General features: G+C 34.6%; 4 protein-coding genes across 8 annotated transcripts; 3 read left to right on the top strand and 1 right to left on the bottom strand.

Moving 5' to 3' along the window:
• The first annotated feature begins 1847 nt into the window (after positions 1 to 1847).
• Positions 1848 to 3292, top strand: LOC132702536 (neuropeptide CCHamide-2). 2 transcript variants are annotated; one of them, XM_060671224.1, is made up of 4 exons: positions 1848 to 1918; positions 1968 to 2090; positions 2902 to 3092; positions 3151 to 3292. In XM_060671224.1, exons 2-4 carry the CDS (start codon positions 2006 to 2008, stop codon positions 3196 to 3198), a joined length of 324 nt encoding a protein of 107 aa, XP_060527207.1. In that variant the 5' UTR covers positions 1848 to 1918; positions 1968 to 2005; the 3' UTR covers positions 3199 to 3292. The 2 variants fall into 2 exon arrangements, with proteins under 2 accessions (XP_060527207.1, XP_060527206.1); XM_060671223.1 differs by lacking the exons at positions 1848 to 1918; positions 1968 to 2090 and adding an exon at positions 2572 to 2679.
• Positions 3293 to 3475: 183 nt separating this feature from the next.
• On the top strand, positions 3476 to 4946 carry LOC132702076 (leucine-rich melanocyte differentiation-associated protein-like). Of its 3 annotated transcripts, none has more exons than XM_060670491.1 (5): positions 3513 to 3617; positions 3707 to 3907; positions 3968 to 4095; positions 4148 to 4313; positions 4364 to 4946. In XM_060670491.1, the coding sequence occupies exons 2-5, from the start codon at positions 3888 to 3890 to the stop codon at positions 4854 to 4856; spliced, it is 807 nt and encodes a 268-aa protein (XP_060526474.1). In that variant the 5' UTR covers positions 3513 to 3617; positions 3707 to 3887; the 3' UTR covers positions 4857 to 4946. The 3 variants fall into 3 exon arrangements, with proteins under 3 accessions (XP_060526476.1, XP_060526474.1, XP_060526475.1); XM_060670492.1 differs by having other exon boundaries at positions 3526 to 3617; positions 3876 to 3907; XM_060670493.1 differs by lacking the exon at positions 3707 to 3907 and having other exon boundaries at positions 3476 to 3617.
• Positions 4947 to 5522: 576 nt separating this feature from the next.
• Positions 5523 to 8140, bottom strand: LOC132702014 (RING finger and transmembrane domain-containing protein 2). 2 transcript variants are annotated; one of them, XM_060670410.1, is made up of 3 exons: positions 6877 to 8140; positions 6518 to 6733; positions 5523 to 6059 (listed from the first exon to the last, which is right to left on the bottom strand). In XM_060670410.1, the coding sequence occupies exons 1-3, from the start codon at positions 7801 to 7803 to the stop codon at positions 5922 to 5924; spliced, it is 1281 nt and encodes a 426-aa protein (XP_060526393.1). In that variant the 5' UTR covers positions 7804 to 8140; the 3' UTR covers positions 5523 to 5921. The 2 variants fall into 2 exon arrangements, with proteins under 2 accessions (XP_060526393.1, XP_060526392.1); XM_060670409.1 differs by having other exon boundaries at positions 5525 to 6155.
• A 204-nt stretch (positions 8141 to 8344) lies between these two features.
• Positions 8345 to 14508, top strand: LOC132702265 (ejaculatory bulb-specific protein 3-like). Its single transcript, XM_060670803.1, has 3 exons — positions 8345 to 8785; positions 10174 to 10372; positions 14139 to 14508. The coding sequence occupies exons 1-3, from the start codon at positions 8768 to 8770 to the stop codon at positions 14276 to 14278; spliced, it is 357 nt and encodes a 118-aa protein (XP_060526786.1). The 5' UTR covers positions 8345 to 8767; the 3' UTR covers positions 14279 to 14508.
• The last annotated feature ends 2044 nt before the right edge of the window (positions 14509 to 16552 follow it).

Genomic DNA, 16552 nt, shown 5'->3' with positions numbered 1-16552 from the left:
TAAGGAATAACTATCTGTGAAGTTAATCGTCGCACCATGTTTGGCACACATTTACTAGAGCCATATTTTATTAGATAACAAAAATGTCACCACTTCCAAACCGCGCTATCTCTTAAGAATTACTAATTCATTAAACTTGTTCCAAAATACTTCGCTCACCAGTTCTGAGATAGCACTCACGGCAGCAGCAATTTAGAAAAATAAGAGTACATCGGTTATATTATTATGTTTTCGTGATTTTTGATCGCAGAAAGAGAGAATATGGTGATCGTATATTATGCAACAAGTGCGGTAAACAGCATTTGACTCAGGAGTTTATTTGACACCAGCGGAGCGAGTGTTTAATAAACGAGTGAGTTAAAAAGTTTACCGAACGTGTTGCATACTATACTTTTTCTACGACCGTTAGTTTTTGGGTACATTTTCGCAAAACACGAATACATTCACTGACATGACTGTCAGAATTGACAAACGTCAAAATTCAAAGCGTGGGAAATATCTCCGAAAACATCCGATTACTCCCAAACCCGTGCGGTAAAATCCCGGAAATGTCCGAAGTGGGTCGGATTCGTGTGAAACGAAACTGACGTGGTAAAGCGACGCTTCCCGCACACTAGAGCCGTGTGTAATTAGGTATTTTACAGACGGGAGTAGAAAAACCATATTTGCTCCATTATATAATTTAAGGCTGAAGGCTAAATTCTAGCGCATTCGCCAAAATTTTAACAAATTATGCTGGTCCACTATCACATCATCAAAATTGACTAAGTTTGTTTGTATTTAGAATGCTTACGAATTCCAAAAAGAAACTATACACCGGTTTTGAGGCATTTTAAACTTCGTTTGTTTTATTTTTGCCGAACTGGAAACCAGAAACAAAGTAAACAAATTAATATCTACTGTTCCAAATATTTTGCATGTGGTTATGATGGCTTTAAATTTAGAGTTAAAAAAATAAAATTGCTTTAATTATCCGTAAATAATTGTGGCAACTGTAAAACATCCCGAGTAATTTTTCGACAGTGTACTATAAAAATATCACGTGAATTGAAAACACGAAATTTTTACTTGATTTGAAAAACTATTATTTGGGATAATTTTAATTTAATGTTTCTTCAGTGACATTTGATTTGAAACAGGTAATGTTTAAAGTTTAGCACTTGTATAAATCCTTAAAGAATCGAGAACTCAAACGAAATATTTTTGTAACCATTATCAACATTCGCGAGCAAAAATATTTGCAACGGAGTGCTGGGGTCTTTGTTCCAAATATTTTGGCATGCGGCGGAGAGTTATTCAATGGAACAGATTAATATCATCCGGGTCCAGTTCCAAACAGCTTTGAGGAGGAGATGCGAGATACGACAGTTGCTAAACTGGTTTTCTTAGTCAATTGTAAGTAATAACTGGTGGCGGCGCTTATAGATTGCAGCTGAGCCGTTTTAATAAAAAGTTAATAAAAATGAGATGTGCAAATTAACACGACTATAATATTGTCGATATATAGACAGGGTAAACGAATAACAACACCGCCAAACGGATTGTTGTTACATCGATAAGTAAACAAAGATATGATAGCCTTTAGGTTATTATTGAAAGCTAATTATTAATTTGAAGCATTATTAATAAATGTTGGGGACTTAAATCATTTCATAAAGCACTGCAACTAAGTTAAAGGCCTGTGGAATTACGTACTTGCACTTTTGTACTAATTTGGATTTCAGTTTAAGTAAACACCCACCGTAAAGATTTATGATTTTTGGCAAGACGATATTACTTGCTTCGTTAGATTTAATAAAATTGACCCAACAATTACGCATGTTAGCTAAAGATCTACGATTTGATGCGGGGCTGTAAACTTGTTCATCCTAATACAAACTATTGTTTTTTGGAACTTTATTAGGCAAAAGCTCTCGGGGTAAGCATACAGGTCCCACGTTATAATATATAAAGTGAAATCGTCCTAGAAAATCAAATATTCACCAAGAAAAATTTGCCGAACAAAATGGCCCACCGAACACTGCCATTTTCATCCTGTCTGATTATTTTGACCATTTTATTAGCTTCCAAAATTGTCGCGGACGCCAAGAGTAAGTATACTAATTCGCGTCTTACTCAGTTTTGGTCAGTTTTATAGCTAATATGTTTTTATTAGTTTTGGTTAGTTTGATAGCTGTTGTTTGTTTATAGTTTATAGTTTTTGAAAGCCTCCGCTCCGATTATTCGTATCCAGTTTTTTTTTAATTCGTCAAAAAATATCAGCTATTTTCTGAAGAGTTATTCTTTTTGTTTATAAGAACAAACCCTAATTTTCAAAAACAATTTAAATAAATTAAAAAATAATAAAAACTACTATCGAATCTGATACCGGGTGGCAGTTTCTATGAAAATCGCCCCGATTACATGATACGTTATAAATAGACGCAGCACCCCATAAGGGATCGTCTGTGTTAGGCCTAAAGTTTGCACGCATTTATCCGTGATGCTCTTGTAAATTAGCCCTTTGTGCGTCGCCGGTCCGCATCAAAGGATATTTGGCTTCGAAATCATTTAGTTGCAAGTACACTGACCGAGGTGCTTCACATATAATGTTGACAAAAATAGGTAAAACGTGGAGATCGATGCTATTCCTTACTTTTTGTGCGATAGTGTTATTCGGAGTGGACACGGATAGCAGGCGTGAGTGCATCTCTTTTTTGTTAGACATACCATTTATTTGCGTCCCCTTTGGATGCGATCGGTTAGGAAATTTTTGGGAAACGACATTTTGTTTATGAAAATCACGTATGTGAATTTACAATATAGTTTTGTCATCATAAGCTGCATTTTTTTATGAAAAAGTAAACGATTGTTTTAGACTAAGTTTTCAATAAAACGGTAGTCATAATTATTCATTTTCAGGCGGATGCGCAAGTTTTGGCCATTCTTGTTTCGGTGGGATGGGTAAAAGGGGTTCCTACGATGCCAATCCGCAAATGCACCAGGATGATAGCATACTTAATGTTGGAAACGAAAATGGCATGCCTATCAAATTGGTTTTAAACAACAAACTTACCGCTTCAGATTTAACGCGGTATATTATTAACCAGTGGGTGAGTACGTGGATTTTGAATCCATATCCGAATAAGGTATTTTTTGTTTCTTCGGTAGGTTACAAACTATCTACGAGAAAGAGATGATTTTAACGAAAAAAAATGAACTCTGTGCCAAGACTCGACCCATAGATAATGAAATGAATCTTTAACTAAAATTATGTAAAACCTATCTGAAAAATATCCATTGCAATTAAAAATTTGTTGTTTGTTGTTTTACTTAACTTTAAATTGTTTTTCAACCTGGTTTAAAGCTGCAACGAGTCAAATAAAAGTAATGACGTTACGGGCATATGATATTGTAAAAAATAAAAAAATAACTGAAATGGATTGTGACTGAATAAGCTTAAAAATATATTTCACCAACTAACCAGTAATCCGTATCCATCCACACCATGGAAAAAATTATATGTTCAAATTGTCCCTGCTTCTAGCCCATAGATTGTAACGTCCGTTTATAACCTCTGTTTATACGATAACAATAATTTTGTGAATAATTTACTACACAAGAAATTTTAGACACGGGTAAGTAATAGCAATCGCAGTAAGTCTGTAGTTCTAATAGTTTTTTTTAATTAAAAACTAAATTGTTTATTTGACCTTCGGCTGATAAGAACTGATCCAATAACCGCTTGATAATAAAATTGGTCGTACCGTGGCGCTATTTGCTAAATGTTAAATCCGTGTTATCTCGTGCAAAGAAGATAGTTCTGTTTATTCCATTATTCGTTAAACTACAGAATTTTTTGAGAGAAAAGTCTACTAATAAGCTTTATTTGCCAGTTTTTGTTCATAATGGATGAAGCATTAGAAGCGTAAGATACTAAATTACCCAATGTAATGGGGTGAATTAAAGAAATTAGTCCCAATTTTAGGTTGGAAGATTCTGATGATGAAGTCCAAATCATTGAATACAAAGATTTCCCAACCCTTTTTAGCAGTGTAGTAAATGATGAGATGAATATTCTCGATATGACCTCCCTCAGAAATCTAATGTTGCTAGGTGAATAAATAACACAGTGTATTATTCATTTACATTCATGCAAACATTTTAGAACGCAATGTGCAAAGTAAAAGATTGGACAGCGATGAACCAGACGATGATATGATTTTGCACAGATTGTCATTGGCTTATGAAAAGTTAAAAGCAATCCCAAAGATCCTGGTTGAAGAGTTAGCACCGTTTGTGAAAATTTTGGACATCAGCAACAATGAGTTTGAGTGAGTCTCTTGTCATATATTAAAGCTAAGGTTAAATGAATTTCTTTTAGGAAGTTGGATTTTCTTAAAGATTTCAGAGAGCTCACGTCCTTGATCTGTGATAGGAATGACATAACCTCGAATACCATCTTACCATATTTACCAAACCTCGAGCTGCTGTGGCTCAACCATTGCAAAATTGAACTCCTCTATCCGTGGGCCAAGAGGCTGAGAAACTCCTGTCCAAATTTAAAATTTTTATCTCTGATGGGCAATCCAGTATCACCTGCTTTTTGGAATTGCGAAAACATTTACGAATATTTACATTATAGGTTATATTTAATATCTTTATTTCCCAAACTTATCCATTTAGATGACAAATTGGTACTCAAAGAGGAGAGACTGGAAGCGGAAAAAATGTTCCAAACACATCTAATGGGAAAAATTGTGCGGAAAACTCAACAGAATCTACCAAGTTACTTGCGTAACATGTCTGAGAGGCTATCGGATCTGTTCACATCCAAGCCGAGCTTTGCAGAAACACAGAGAAATTTCGTTATTTAGTTTGGATTCCTGTGGGATATTAATGACTGATGTTGGTACTAATACTTTTATGTACCCATTTTTTTGTGATTTGTTGTAAATTAAATTTAGCCTACATTTTTTAACATCTTTTTTTGTTCGGTTCTTTATTAGTTCCTGCATTTTGGCAAAACCCTGTTTGCTGTTGTTAAATATTGCGCCACAAAAAATGATATTGACTAATTTACAATCCAATGAGAGCTCTACCCAAAAAAATATTACTATTTCCTTCTATTGTTTATGTTGATATCTTTTAAAAAAATAGTTTTTTCGAATCAGTGCTCTTATGAATTCATCCGAGGGTTCAACATTGAAGGAAAAGCTTACCTAAGTTCAACATTAAAGGAAAAGCTTACCAAACTTCAATATTAAAGGAAAAGATTACCCAAGTTCAACTTTAAAGGGAAAGCTGATTCCTCTGTTGATCAATGTGTCTCTTCATAAATTTGAAAAATATATCAAAGCGAGGAATAAAAAAAAATGGAAATGCAATAAAAGTTAACCAACTATCCTATATTTGGGTTTACATCTAATGCAAATTTGCTGTGTACGAAGTAAGAAGCCTCAGCTAGCAAATTGTTATTCAGCAAAACCAATGCTAAAGGAAGTGATGCTGGCTTTTCCTTGTATTAATTTGCCCTTCTTTGGAAAAACAAAGACTTCTTCAAATTTGTTTTCATGCTTTAATGGATTTCAGTCCAATGCGACATATAATTTTTAATATCTAACAGTCTTTTTATCGCCATGAACAATTAAAAACTCACCGAATAGTAGTAACAATGATAGATCAGAATGACTTAAAAGATCACTAGGGGAAGTGGAAGTGTATTGATGGGATTAATTTTTAGTTGCTTATGCAAATTGAGTTCATTCTCATCAAAATTAACTTCTAACAATATCTACAATTAACGATTATTTAACCGTTTACAAAAGCCCCGAAAAAAAATAAAGGTGTGAGTATATACAATACACAATGAGTATGGACCATATCACATAAAACACTTTATCCGCGTTACGAGGTGGCCTAAATTTAAACCCGCGAGCCTCTTAAAATAATTGTATAAAGTACGAAGTAGATCCGTCCCGCCATGAGGGATCGTCAACTATTTTCGCCCTGCACAGTGGACACGTTTGTTCCCTATCGAACCAGGTAGAGACGCAACTTTCGCAGAAGATGTGACGACACTGTAACAACACCGGAGAATCGTAGTTGTCGTGGCAGATGGGACAATGATCGCCGGCGGTTTGGATTTGTTCTTTGCTTGGGGATGAACCCAGAGACTGTGCAATTAAGTTGTATATAAAATAAGTTTGGTACCATTTCAATAGTCAGTTGAATTACTATGAGTAAAAGTATCTGGAGTTCAATAGCCGTAAAAATAGTGAAAACAAAATATCAACCCTTAATTCCTTGCCAATGAACTGCAGATTAAGACTAAACTCTTGCGAAGAATCACTGAAGTAGGTCAAAAGTATCAGATTAAGCTGAATGTATTTTTTAAATAAAATTCTAAATAAGTAGGTCAGAAGAATCACTGTAATTTTTTTTAAATATCTTTCTAAATAAGTAGGTCAAAACTATCACAGTTTTAAATATTAAATTTCTAAATGACAATAAACCTCAGAATTTTAATTCTACTTACCACAGTTTGCAGCAGCTTAAAGAAAGCGGTTTTCAAAAACCTGACTTTAAACATTAAGTCTGAGCCTTTGGAAATCATATAAAAAGCAGACAGGAAAACAGCAACAATTTTCTCAGGTCCCTGATAGGACTCAAGCAAGTAATATAACCAAGGCTGTATGGTGGCTATGCTACGGTATAATTGAGATACCGCTTCTATAAAGAGATAGATTTTGCCCTAAAACAAAATTAATTATATTTACAATTTGTAGTACTGTAAAAATCATCTAAATTGCAAAAAATGTAGTTACTTTGAGGTTTACCTAATAATTTATTAATATTAATAATAAAAAGGAAAATCCTAAATTAAACTCAACTTACTCTCTTTTTAAATTCAACAATTTTGCCAGGTAACATTGTAAGTAGAATCTTTGTCGCCACAGTAATAAGTTTAAGTGTAAAATCCGTTATAGTAACAATCCACAGCAAATTCAGGACCGTTAGTGGATGTGTAAATGATCTTATCAAAACCAGATTCATAACAACATTGAAGTGGTGGAGATCATCCTCAAAAAAGTAGTGAATAGACAGCATACATGCAAAGATGTAGCACATTTCGATGCTTAAGGTCCAAATGCTGCGTCTTGCTCTCTTTAAAGCCTCATGTTTAACCACCCCATTGGTATGGGAGAAAGTGCCAAACATAATCACCAAAATGAATATACCCTCATGGTAGTCATATACAGCTTTTGCTAATAATATTAACACAAAAGGGACATATTTAAACAACACATGCAAAGCCTGTTGAGCTTCCAATGGATTCACCAAGCGATCTAAATTTTCACCCTCTTGGTTATTGTTATCTCCACCACCGTCTTGATTAATAAATACAGCTTCATGGTTGTGGATATTATTTCGTATGCCTGGATTATCAACCACATTATTAGTAGATGCACCATCTAAATTAATAGAAACATAACTCATATTTTGTTGTGTATTTTCTGGTTCTCCGGGATGACTAATTTCATTCTGATTCCTTGACAGCATCTCGGATATGGTTAGTGCGTTCTGACGTACATTCCTTGCAGTCTCTACGAGCGGCTCAATTTGCCTCATAGCACTGCTGAAGCTTTCTCGGAATTGCCTAGCACTCTCGAAAGTACGTCTTTGGAATGAAATTGGGGAAGACATTGTTGGAAGGGTGCCGCTAGAATGGGTCATTAATAGTCCAATTCTTGTCTGGGGAGAGGCGACAAAATCTGCAGATTGGCTTCTTTGAAATGGTACTGTTCCGCTGTTTTGATTCATGGTAGACAAAAAACATATGGACGATATGTACTGGTTGGCAAATTACATTCCAGCATCAAAAAATTAGAACTGCGTAAGGTCACAATATTTACAATCATAGACTATTAAAGTCTTATCAGTAAACACTCATGACCCCCATCAGATTGCAATTATTTGTAGCGAAACCTCTAGTCGCTAGTGAGACGGAATAACAGTTGAAGTTAATTTGTTTGACTGCTATAAATATTTAAATTCATGTATGATGTATTTCATTACATTGCATAAATCTCGTAAAAATAAAAACTATATTTGTGACATTAAATACAACATATAAACGTCAAAAAAATTTCTTCTTCTTTACATTGATTATCGGCCAAAGTTCACATGTTAAATGGAAATGGCCTTCACCAGTGCCGCGCAACGTCACTTGAAAAAATGCATGCGTACTATTTAAATTTCACAAATTGTGCTCCGCTAGCAATTTTTATTTCATGTGTTTCACCTTAAAAGCATTACCCGTCTCCAATTTCGGCCGTTAAATTCTAAACAGGGACCGCGGATGGTTCGGTTGGCAAACCGTTAGACCTGTCAATCGCTGTAGGTTCGATTCCCAGCGGGAGCTTTTGGGTGTTGTGTTGTGAAAAACATCTCGAGTTGAGCCAATATGAAAATATATTGAACTGTTGTGAACACAATCTTGCTGTTCAATATAATATTTTATTTAGTCATGGACGGCCAGTCATACCTTTTTTGTTTTATAATAGGCAATTCGCAAAAAAATCTACGCATATCGCAAAATCTTTTTAATGACGCCCCGAGAGTTTCAGCTCTGCGTGCAGTGGCAATAAAAGGGTACCTACCTACCTAGATCGTGCCCGCGAAGAACAGATACTTTCACTTTTTATAAACAATTTGAGTCGTGTGCTGGGCTATTAGTGCGTCTCGTTTAGTGAGGAAGATCGCTCATAAGTACAGGGTTAGAAACATGGATGTTAATTTAATGGTGAGTACCAATAATTGTGTTATACTGTGCAATGGTGGATTCTATATTTATTGTTTACTATTAATGATTTTTTCGAGGCAAAAAATATGTATTTGTTTGGGTAAAAATGTTTTTCCAACTGTTTGTGCGGTAATCATTAGAGAATAGCGCTGGCAACATTTCATTTATCAGTAGAATTTATTTTTTCATGGTTAAAGAACCTCTGGGCAACTTTTTTAATAAATAAATTGCTTTAAAAACTGTATTTTCTTCTATTTGGTTAAATTTAAATTCCAACCTTATGTTATTGGCGCGGCATTTTGAAGTCAATACCGTTCCACAGTTTCAAAAGTTTCTAATAAAATTATCTCCATCTGGTTAGTGAATTGTTGTAATGAATATATTAGCAAATTAGTCATCTTTTACGTGACCACATTGAAATTCTGCAGCGGCGGTGGCCCATTTACATCAACACGTTGCGGCTATATTCTTTGATGATTTAAAGGCGTATTAACCAACCATTTTCGAAAGACATAATTGGCGGCTCAACCTTGCCGTTTTTTTCGCCTAATCAACGGAGCCCTCGTAGCATCGAGAATTGTCATAATTTATTTTAAATGAAGACGTAACGAAAAATAGTTTGGTTGGTTGGTTATCAAAATATTACATTCATATCGCTGTAAATTCTACATCTACTTTGCAACTATTTTCATCAAATAAAAATTGCTAGTCAAAAAGCGCGCATATACAGGATATCTCACTATTTCGGGATCGATTCTTTTATATCGCCATAATAGCTTTGGTTATTTAGTTTAGTTAATGTTAGGAGCCTCTGAAACTGACTTGGATATCTTATTTAAGGCCTTTGTATTGTCAACTGTAGAGTTATAAATTTTGAATGATAGCGTCCCTTTCGATTCTTCATTGACAAAGAGGGTGTCCAATTGTTAAAAATAGAACGCCCTGTATATTATTTATGGTCAAATACAGGATGATTCTGCTGTCAGTTTCTTGTTATTTAAAATTTTATATTTTAATGTGATGTTTGGCAGACACAAAAGAGAAATAAAATTTAATCAACACATGACATCAAAAGACGAAAAAGTCAATGACGGAGTTGAAAATCCAAAGGCTACCAATCTGGTGATCCAGCCGGTCGGTTAAAGAGCTTATTTATTTATTCTAAAACTATTTAGAAACAGGTGAAACGGTGCAAATGCTGTCCACTCAAGGTTAATGTAAATATCGAAAAGCTGTTAAACCGTGAAACCTCTTTACCACCAAAACACAAGGCGTTTTTCAAATTTGCAACGTCGCTGTCGGTCTTTTTGCTTCGTAACGGTCTGGCCACAAATAATTATTATTTTCTATAAATAGAAAACGATTGAACAACATTTGCGCATTTTCAGATTCAGTTTTTGACGTCGCTTCTAGTTTTCACATCCCTAGCGTCTTCGTATCCGGCGCAAAACGAAGAAATCACCACGAGAGCTCCAATCGCTGACGAAACGCTAGATTCTACCTTAAACGATAAAAGATACCTCCTGCGACAACTGAAATGCGCCATCGGAGAAGCGCCTTGTGACCCTGTTGGTAGACGACTGAGGAGTGAGTTAAAAGCGAAAGTTAAACCGCAGGTGGAGGAGTGTACACCCATCATTGCTTTAACACTTATAATTCCTTTGGAATTCCTCCTTTGCGGGATTCCTTGTAACTCCTCTGTAATTAGTTTGAGTTCCTCTGGAATGCTGTACAAATTGATGAGGTTTACTGCTCCGTTAAAAGAATTATTATATTTAAAATTGCAACTGGCCCCGTAATAAAAATTGGACAAAAATCTGAAATTTTGAAAGCTGTTTTTTGAAAGAGCTCCAGTACTCAGTTGAGTATCGCGAAATGTTTTGAATTCATACAATTTTTTATAAACTTTAGGTACTTGTTGCCAATTTTTTACAACTTTGCGCAGTTGTTTATTACAATTTTGAATAAAATAAAAAAAAACATGGTGTTTCATCACAACAGCGTCGAAATAAAAAAAAAGCATCTACATTCGGAGACTTTTATAAATATATAAAACAGACCATAAGCTAGCCAAATCTATTGCTTGGAGTTTAGTAAAGAGCTTCATGTCACACAGAGGGTTTTCTAAACCCTTGTCAATTCGGAGAATGTTAAGGTAATTTTTCTCTTCTTTTTCAAATCTTAACTAGTTTATCGTGTTATCAAAAGTCATAATAAACAGCAATGAAAATTCGTTGAAATAATTACTTCTAATTACTTATTAAACTCTTATTAATACAATTTTGAAATTATAAAAGCTTATTATTATATATATAGAATATTTTCTATTTTTTGGTTCCATTTAAAAAACTATGTTTCTTTTATGGCTACCCAGGTACCAGGGGCTGGTTAAAGTGACTTCATTTTCCGGTCATAAGTGGTCCCTGCTAGTCAGTGGTGCAAAAACACATCAAATTGACGTCAAAAAGAGGATATCTTATTTACATCACCAAAATGATCTCCGAATGTAATGTAATAATGTAAAAAAAAATGTAAAATAGAAATGTTATAGAAGAGACTAAAAGAAAAAATTTAAAATTATTTTTAAATATACAAGGTGATTCATAAATATGTATAAAATCAAACTTATATTTTCAACCAAACATCCTGTATATTATGACATTAATACATACTCTCTTTTATTCTCAATAACCCAATGTACGGCCATTTTTTCGTTAAAAATGCCCTGTGTTTAATTTTATTATGCCAAAAATTTTAAAAAGTGGTACAGTTATTTATTCTATACTTGTCTTGAAGTTAGTTCGAATCGTTTATGGATGAGTCAAAATGAGAAATATTAATTTTCGTGAAAAAATGGAAGACCCTGTATATTATACTTCCATTTTTATCTTCATCTTTATTAATTACCTATAATTCTCCATTTTCCGCAACCGCAAAAGACACTTTATGTAATTTAAAGCGGCAGTGTCTGTGAGATTTATTTTCGATTTTTCCCACTGCAAAAAGAAAAAAAAATTAAAAATCGTCATATTTTGGGCAGTAAAGACCAAAATCTGACTTCAAGTTGACGTAAAAAAGATTTCACTTAAATGACAAAAATTGACGGCACAAATTGACGTGAAAAATACGTCACTTAAATGTCATCAATCGTCTGAGACATTAGTAGGTCAAAGTCACGTCCTGCCGACGTCATATATAACGTCATTTTTGTCATATAGGACAACTTAATGACGACCCTCTGCTACCTGGGTAACCAAGAAAATAGTGATAAAGAAGGGAGATATAGTACTTAGTACTTAGTATAGTGGTATGGTATAGTACTTTAATCTAAATAACATATTTATTATTATTAACGGCATTAATATTAACTGTGCTGTTGCTCTTTGATTATATTAACAAAGTATGCTAAAAGTATTTCTTCCATTAACGCCCCTTTGGTCGCACCATTTGGGAAACAGCACGTACTCTTTCTCTTATTTACGGCAATTTAGTAGCCGCCAACAAAATTGCTAACTGTCCATATTGGCGGCTTTTAGGACATCTTCTGGTGGTTCATATTGAGATATTTTATTTTAAACAATATTCTTGGTTATTGATGTGAAAAACTCAGGATCCGGGATATAACTTGCAATGTTATTAGTCCCTAAATGTAATTGACAAACCTTCCCGTACCGACCTCTCCTAGTATTGCTTAGTCACGTAGCAAATAAGTCGTGGAATTTGCATTTCACGCGAACTATCCCACAAATTGACATTCTTAATAGTTACGACTCATTGGTTAATGCGTATGCTAATTACCGTTGCAAAAATACGCAATCTTCAACGCGAAAGACGGCTTGCCGAACTAACACAAGCTTATCAAAAAAAGGCAGTGTCTGCTTGGTATCATTTTAATTTACAAATATTTTTTTTTTAATAGAGCGCTCTGTATATTATTATTTCATGAGATACACCCAATCATTCCGATCAACATCACTGGCTATAGTATCGGGTCGTTTTCCATTTTTCTTTAGGGGAACTCCGTTATTTATGACGATACTGAAGATAATTGCCCTAAAATCGCCAGTTTTTTAATTTTTCCTCCGTTTTAATTTTTGTCTCTTCAATAATAACGGAGTTTCCCATGAAAAACAATATACATGATGTTGGACTTGGTAAAACTCCATGTCCGGTATGTATGAGAGAAATGTCCAATTACTCATTATATCTAATTATTGGTTTCAAGGGCAGATTCGCCTGAAAAATATCATTTTTTTATTTTCTTTCTGGTTTATATCAGCCTACCCATTAGCTTCATCAGAGTAATTGTGACGGTGACTTGGATGTCGAATGTCCTCTTTAAACATTTTAGGTTTTAGAGGCTGTGGAAACTAACATAAAAAGCAATTCGTGTCTGATTAATAACCGATACCTTACCAAATTCTTACTTTCCTTCTGGCATAACAAAAGCGCATATGCAACCCCAAATACAAGATTTCTATGAAGTGTTGCCTATAATATTCCACATTTAATATATTTTATATATCTTGAATATGAATATCGAATACAGTTTTTTTTTAATTTTTTCTTAGTTGTAGAGATGATTGTTTTAGTGAAATGTGTATAATATAGTTAGTTCAAAATTATTGTATGGGGAGTTTCAAACAATTGTTACATGTTTTTAAGCGGAACACTCTTTTTATTTTTAGAGATTGTTAAAAAATTCCATCAAAAAGATCTTCTAAAAATGATGTAATATAAAGTATTAATCTTTTGTATTCGATAAATATCACGTTAGTCACGTAAGTTTGGACCACCTTTAATATTTTCAACTCCATCTATAGAAAAATAAATGTAGTTGCGTAGGCATTGTTCTATAATTTTTAATATTTATATACATACATAAGCTTTTTAATATTTTTAGTATTTTAATATTTTTAATCCTTTGAGCAAAATTTATATTATTCAAACAATTCACCATAACAACATTACTGGTTTTGGAGTTATTTGAAGTTTAAGCAATTAGTGTTAATCAAATTAATAAATTATGCTCAGATTAAGCGTGCGGAAGGTGTCAGGTCTAGCATTTTGGTAACGGGTTTGGATGCGAACGGATGTTTTAGGTAAATTTTAGCCATGGAATTTTGACATGACTATCACGTCACAAATATTTGTTTATATGCCGTAAAGGGTTTCATAACGAGCATCGCAAGTGAACTTGTTTCGTAAGGAATTTTTGCGATCGAAGTGATACGTCAAACTTTCACCGGGTTTTCAGAGAAAGTTTGCAAAACCAACGAATTACGCTTTTACAGTTTACTCATCGCGCCAAAACGTTCCGATCCGTTAGTTATCGTTCATGTTTCATTTTTAGGTTTGGCGCCTCTGGTGTTGAGAGGATCTTGTCCCCAGTGCACCCCACAGGAGCAGAAGCAAATCAGGAAAGTTCTGGCCTACGTTCAGGTGAACTTTCCCAAAGAGTGGAACAAGGTACTGCAACAGTATGCCGGTTAACCTGCGAAACTAGAAAAAATGGAATCGAAAGTAGAAATGGTTGAAATGCAATAAAATCGTGTTTTGCGGGTCGAGTTCCATGTAGATGCGAACGTTATTTTTAGTTTTTGTTTTGGCATTTTATACAATCCAGATTTTTAAGATTTTATTTGTAAGCCGCGCCACCACCACCACCTTGCTATGTGATATCCTTTAAGTTAAGTATCTAATTTAAATAAACATATCAGTAAGCACAGTGTGTGACTTTGGTATTTTATCCATATCGTACCAGAAGTCTCAGATTGAATAGTCACGAATTTGTTATGGTACCAGCGGAGCGAGTTTAATTCGCAGTGGGTATTTTTTCTAAACCAAAAACATTCGATCGCTCTCAAACTCGCGACCAAAGTACCGAAAATGTTCGAAGTGGTTCGTTGCAGTGCAAAACTCAGTACGAATGAGTAAATTTCAGTTTTAAAGTAAGGAGTAATAATTACCTGGTTTCCATTCAGTACGACCAACGTGCCCGTGGGCGTAGGTAGAAAATTAATCCATAAATTGTTCTTAACAAGTCGATTAATGTGGTCAGATAAATATATTATCAGTGCTCGTCAAGTTTTCGTCCAAGGTTATTGATATTTCATATACCAGTCAGGGCGCATAGCCTTTATGGAAGGTACCCCCACTAGTTGTCGTATTGTCATAGAAGAACCAAATATATTGGATCTTGATAATGCGGTTGATGAAACAGTAGACCCTTTAATAAATATCAAGAAGAGAAGACATTTCCTCAGATAGAGAATAACCTTTAACTTTATTAATCTGTTAATATGTTCTCAGTCTGAACATATATTGTGGAGTATCACAGGATAGCATTTTGAGGCTACTTCTGTGCACTATATTTACGTTATCCCTTCTCGACTCTGCACACTTGTAATTATGACGTTTATGCATGGTGAATATGAATAATGTATCATTATGTGGAGGGCGAGTGTCTGGCGCCTAAAAACCAGACCATATTGGCTAAGGGAATAAACCCCAACAGAAAATTCTGGTCCTCCAGGTTGGGGGTTCAGGCGTAGAGCCAGCACTCCTACCTTTGTTCCTAAAGCGCCTCCTTCGAGCAATCAATAATCATCTACTTCGCCTTATTCTATCCAAATCAAATTTAATTCACTTTGGTAATGTTAGGCATGTATTTTTGGCAAAGAAAATACTTGACATTAAGAAAAATAATTCTATTTTTTTTCACGTATTGATTCACGGATGGAAAGAATTTTTGTATTAACCACATATTGTACAATAATAATACAATTGCAGCCTGTCAATATAAGGCAAAATACAAAAACAAAATGTAAAAAGTATAAAGGTGTAAAAAAAACGTATTTTATATTCATTTCTGTAAGCCAAGGATTTAAATTTAGTTTTTTTATTTTGATGGAGTGTTCATTTTCTGTATCCTAAATATTTGAACAGCATTGACAGCATTTCCCCATAATATTGTGCCATGTGATATGTGGGAATGAAATAAAGCATAATACGCTGTCATTACGGCATTTTGGTCTAGGCTCTCCCTAATTTTTCTAAGGACGAATAAGCTGGAAGATAGTTTTCGCTTAAGAGATAAAATCTGATCTTTCCAGTCAAATCTACTATCAAGTGTAATGCCAAGTAATTTAGTCGATTGCCGTTCGCCGTTGTTGTATTTATCTAGCGAAAAGAATATTTTTTGAGTTTTGTCCGTATTCAATTTCAAATAATTATTTTTCAGCCAATTGTTCGCATTGCTCTGCAGTTCCCCAATAATGTTGTGCAGGTCGGACGATTTGACATTTGACAGACCCCAAAAACCGGATAGATCAGCAACATATACTATAAAAAATACAGGGCCCAGTACGGACCCTTGGGGTACCCCACTGGAGACCTTCACCAAAGAGGATTTACGTCTGTCATCGCCCACAAACTGTTCCCTGTCTAGTAAATAAGATTCTGGTAGCTTAAGGGTTCCGCCGCGAAATCCACACCTAAACAGCTTCTGTTTAAGAAGATCGTCGAAGATACAGTCGAAGGCCTTGTTAAGGTCACACATTGTCAACCCCACTCGATATTCAGTTTCAAGACCCCCCACCACATCTCCCACAACCTTACTTATCGCTTGTATGGTAGAGCGCCCCTCCCTAAATCCAAACTGCTCATTCCCAAAGATATCCTGCTGCTCAAAAAAATTAACTATTTGTGATTTTATAACCCTTTCAAATATCTTACCGATATGTGGCACTATGGATATGGGGTGAT

Source organism: Cylas formicarius, unplaced genomic scaffold (genome assembly GCF_029955315.1).
Source record: "Cylas formicarius isolate icCylForm1 unplaced genomic scaffold, icCylForm1.1 PGA_scaffold_5__7_contigs__length_24384050, whole genome shotgun sequence".
Classification (NCBI taxonomy): Eukaryota; Metazoa; Arthropoda; class Insecta; order Coleoptera; family Brentidae; genus Cylas; species Cylas formicarius.
The sequence above is the reverse complement of the archived record's forward strand: the minus strand, read 5'-3'. Positions and strand labels throughout refer to the sequence as shown.

What these genes read in the sequence shown, in the direction of transcription:
- LOC132702536 (XM_060671223.1), top strand. Translation starts at nt 2,589, where the DNA reads ATGTTGACAAAAATAGGTAAAACGTGGAGATCGATGCTATTCCTTACT. An exon ending in AGTGGACACGGATAGCAGGC is followed by an intron (nt 2,680 to 2,901) that starts GTGAGTGCATCT and finishes ATTCATTTTCAG; the next exon opens with GCGGATGCGCAAGTTTTGGC. An exon ending in GGTATATTATTAACCAGTGG is followed by an intron (nt 3,093 to 3,150) that starts GTGAGTACGTGG and finishes TTTCTTCGGTAG; the next exon opens with GTTACAAACTATCTACGAGA.
- LOC132702076 (XM_060670491.1), top strand. Translation starts at nt 3,888, where the DNA reads ATGGATGAAGCATTAGAAGC. An exon ending in ATGGATGAAGCATTAGAAGC is followed by an intron (nt 3,908 to 3,967) that starts GTAAGATACTAA and finishes TCCCAATTTTAG; the next exon opens with GTTGGAAGATTCTGATGATG. An exon ending in ATCAGCAACAATGAGTTTGA is followed by an intron (nt 4,314 to 4,363) that starts GTGAGTCTCTTG and finishes AATTTCTTTTAG; the next exon opens with GAAGTTGGATTTTCTTAAAG.
- LOC132702014 (XM_060670409.1), bottom strand. Translation starts at nt 7,803, where the DNA reads ATGAATCAAAACAGCGGAACAGTACCATTTCAAAGAAGCCAATCTGCA. An exon ending in TTGTTGAATTTAAAAAGAGA is followed by an intron (nt 6,734 to 6,876) that starts GTAAGTTGAGTT and finishes ATTTTGTTTTAG; the next exon opens with GGCAAAATCTATCTCTTTAT. An exon ending in TTAAGCTGCTGCAAACTGTG is followed by an intron (nt 6,156 to 6,517) that starts GTAAGTAGAATT and finishes TTAATTGCACAG; the next exon opens with TCTCTGGGTTCATCCCCAAG.
- LOC132702265 (XM_060670803.1), top strand. An exon ending in TGTTGGTAGACGACTGAGGA is followed by an intron (nt 10,373 to 14,138) that starts GTGAGTTAAAAG and finishes TTTCATTTTTAG; the next exon opens with GTTTGGCGCCTCTGGTGTTG.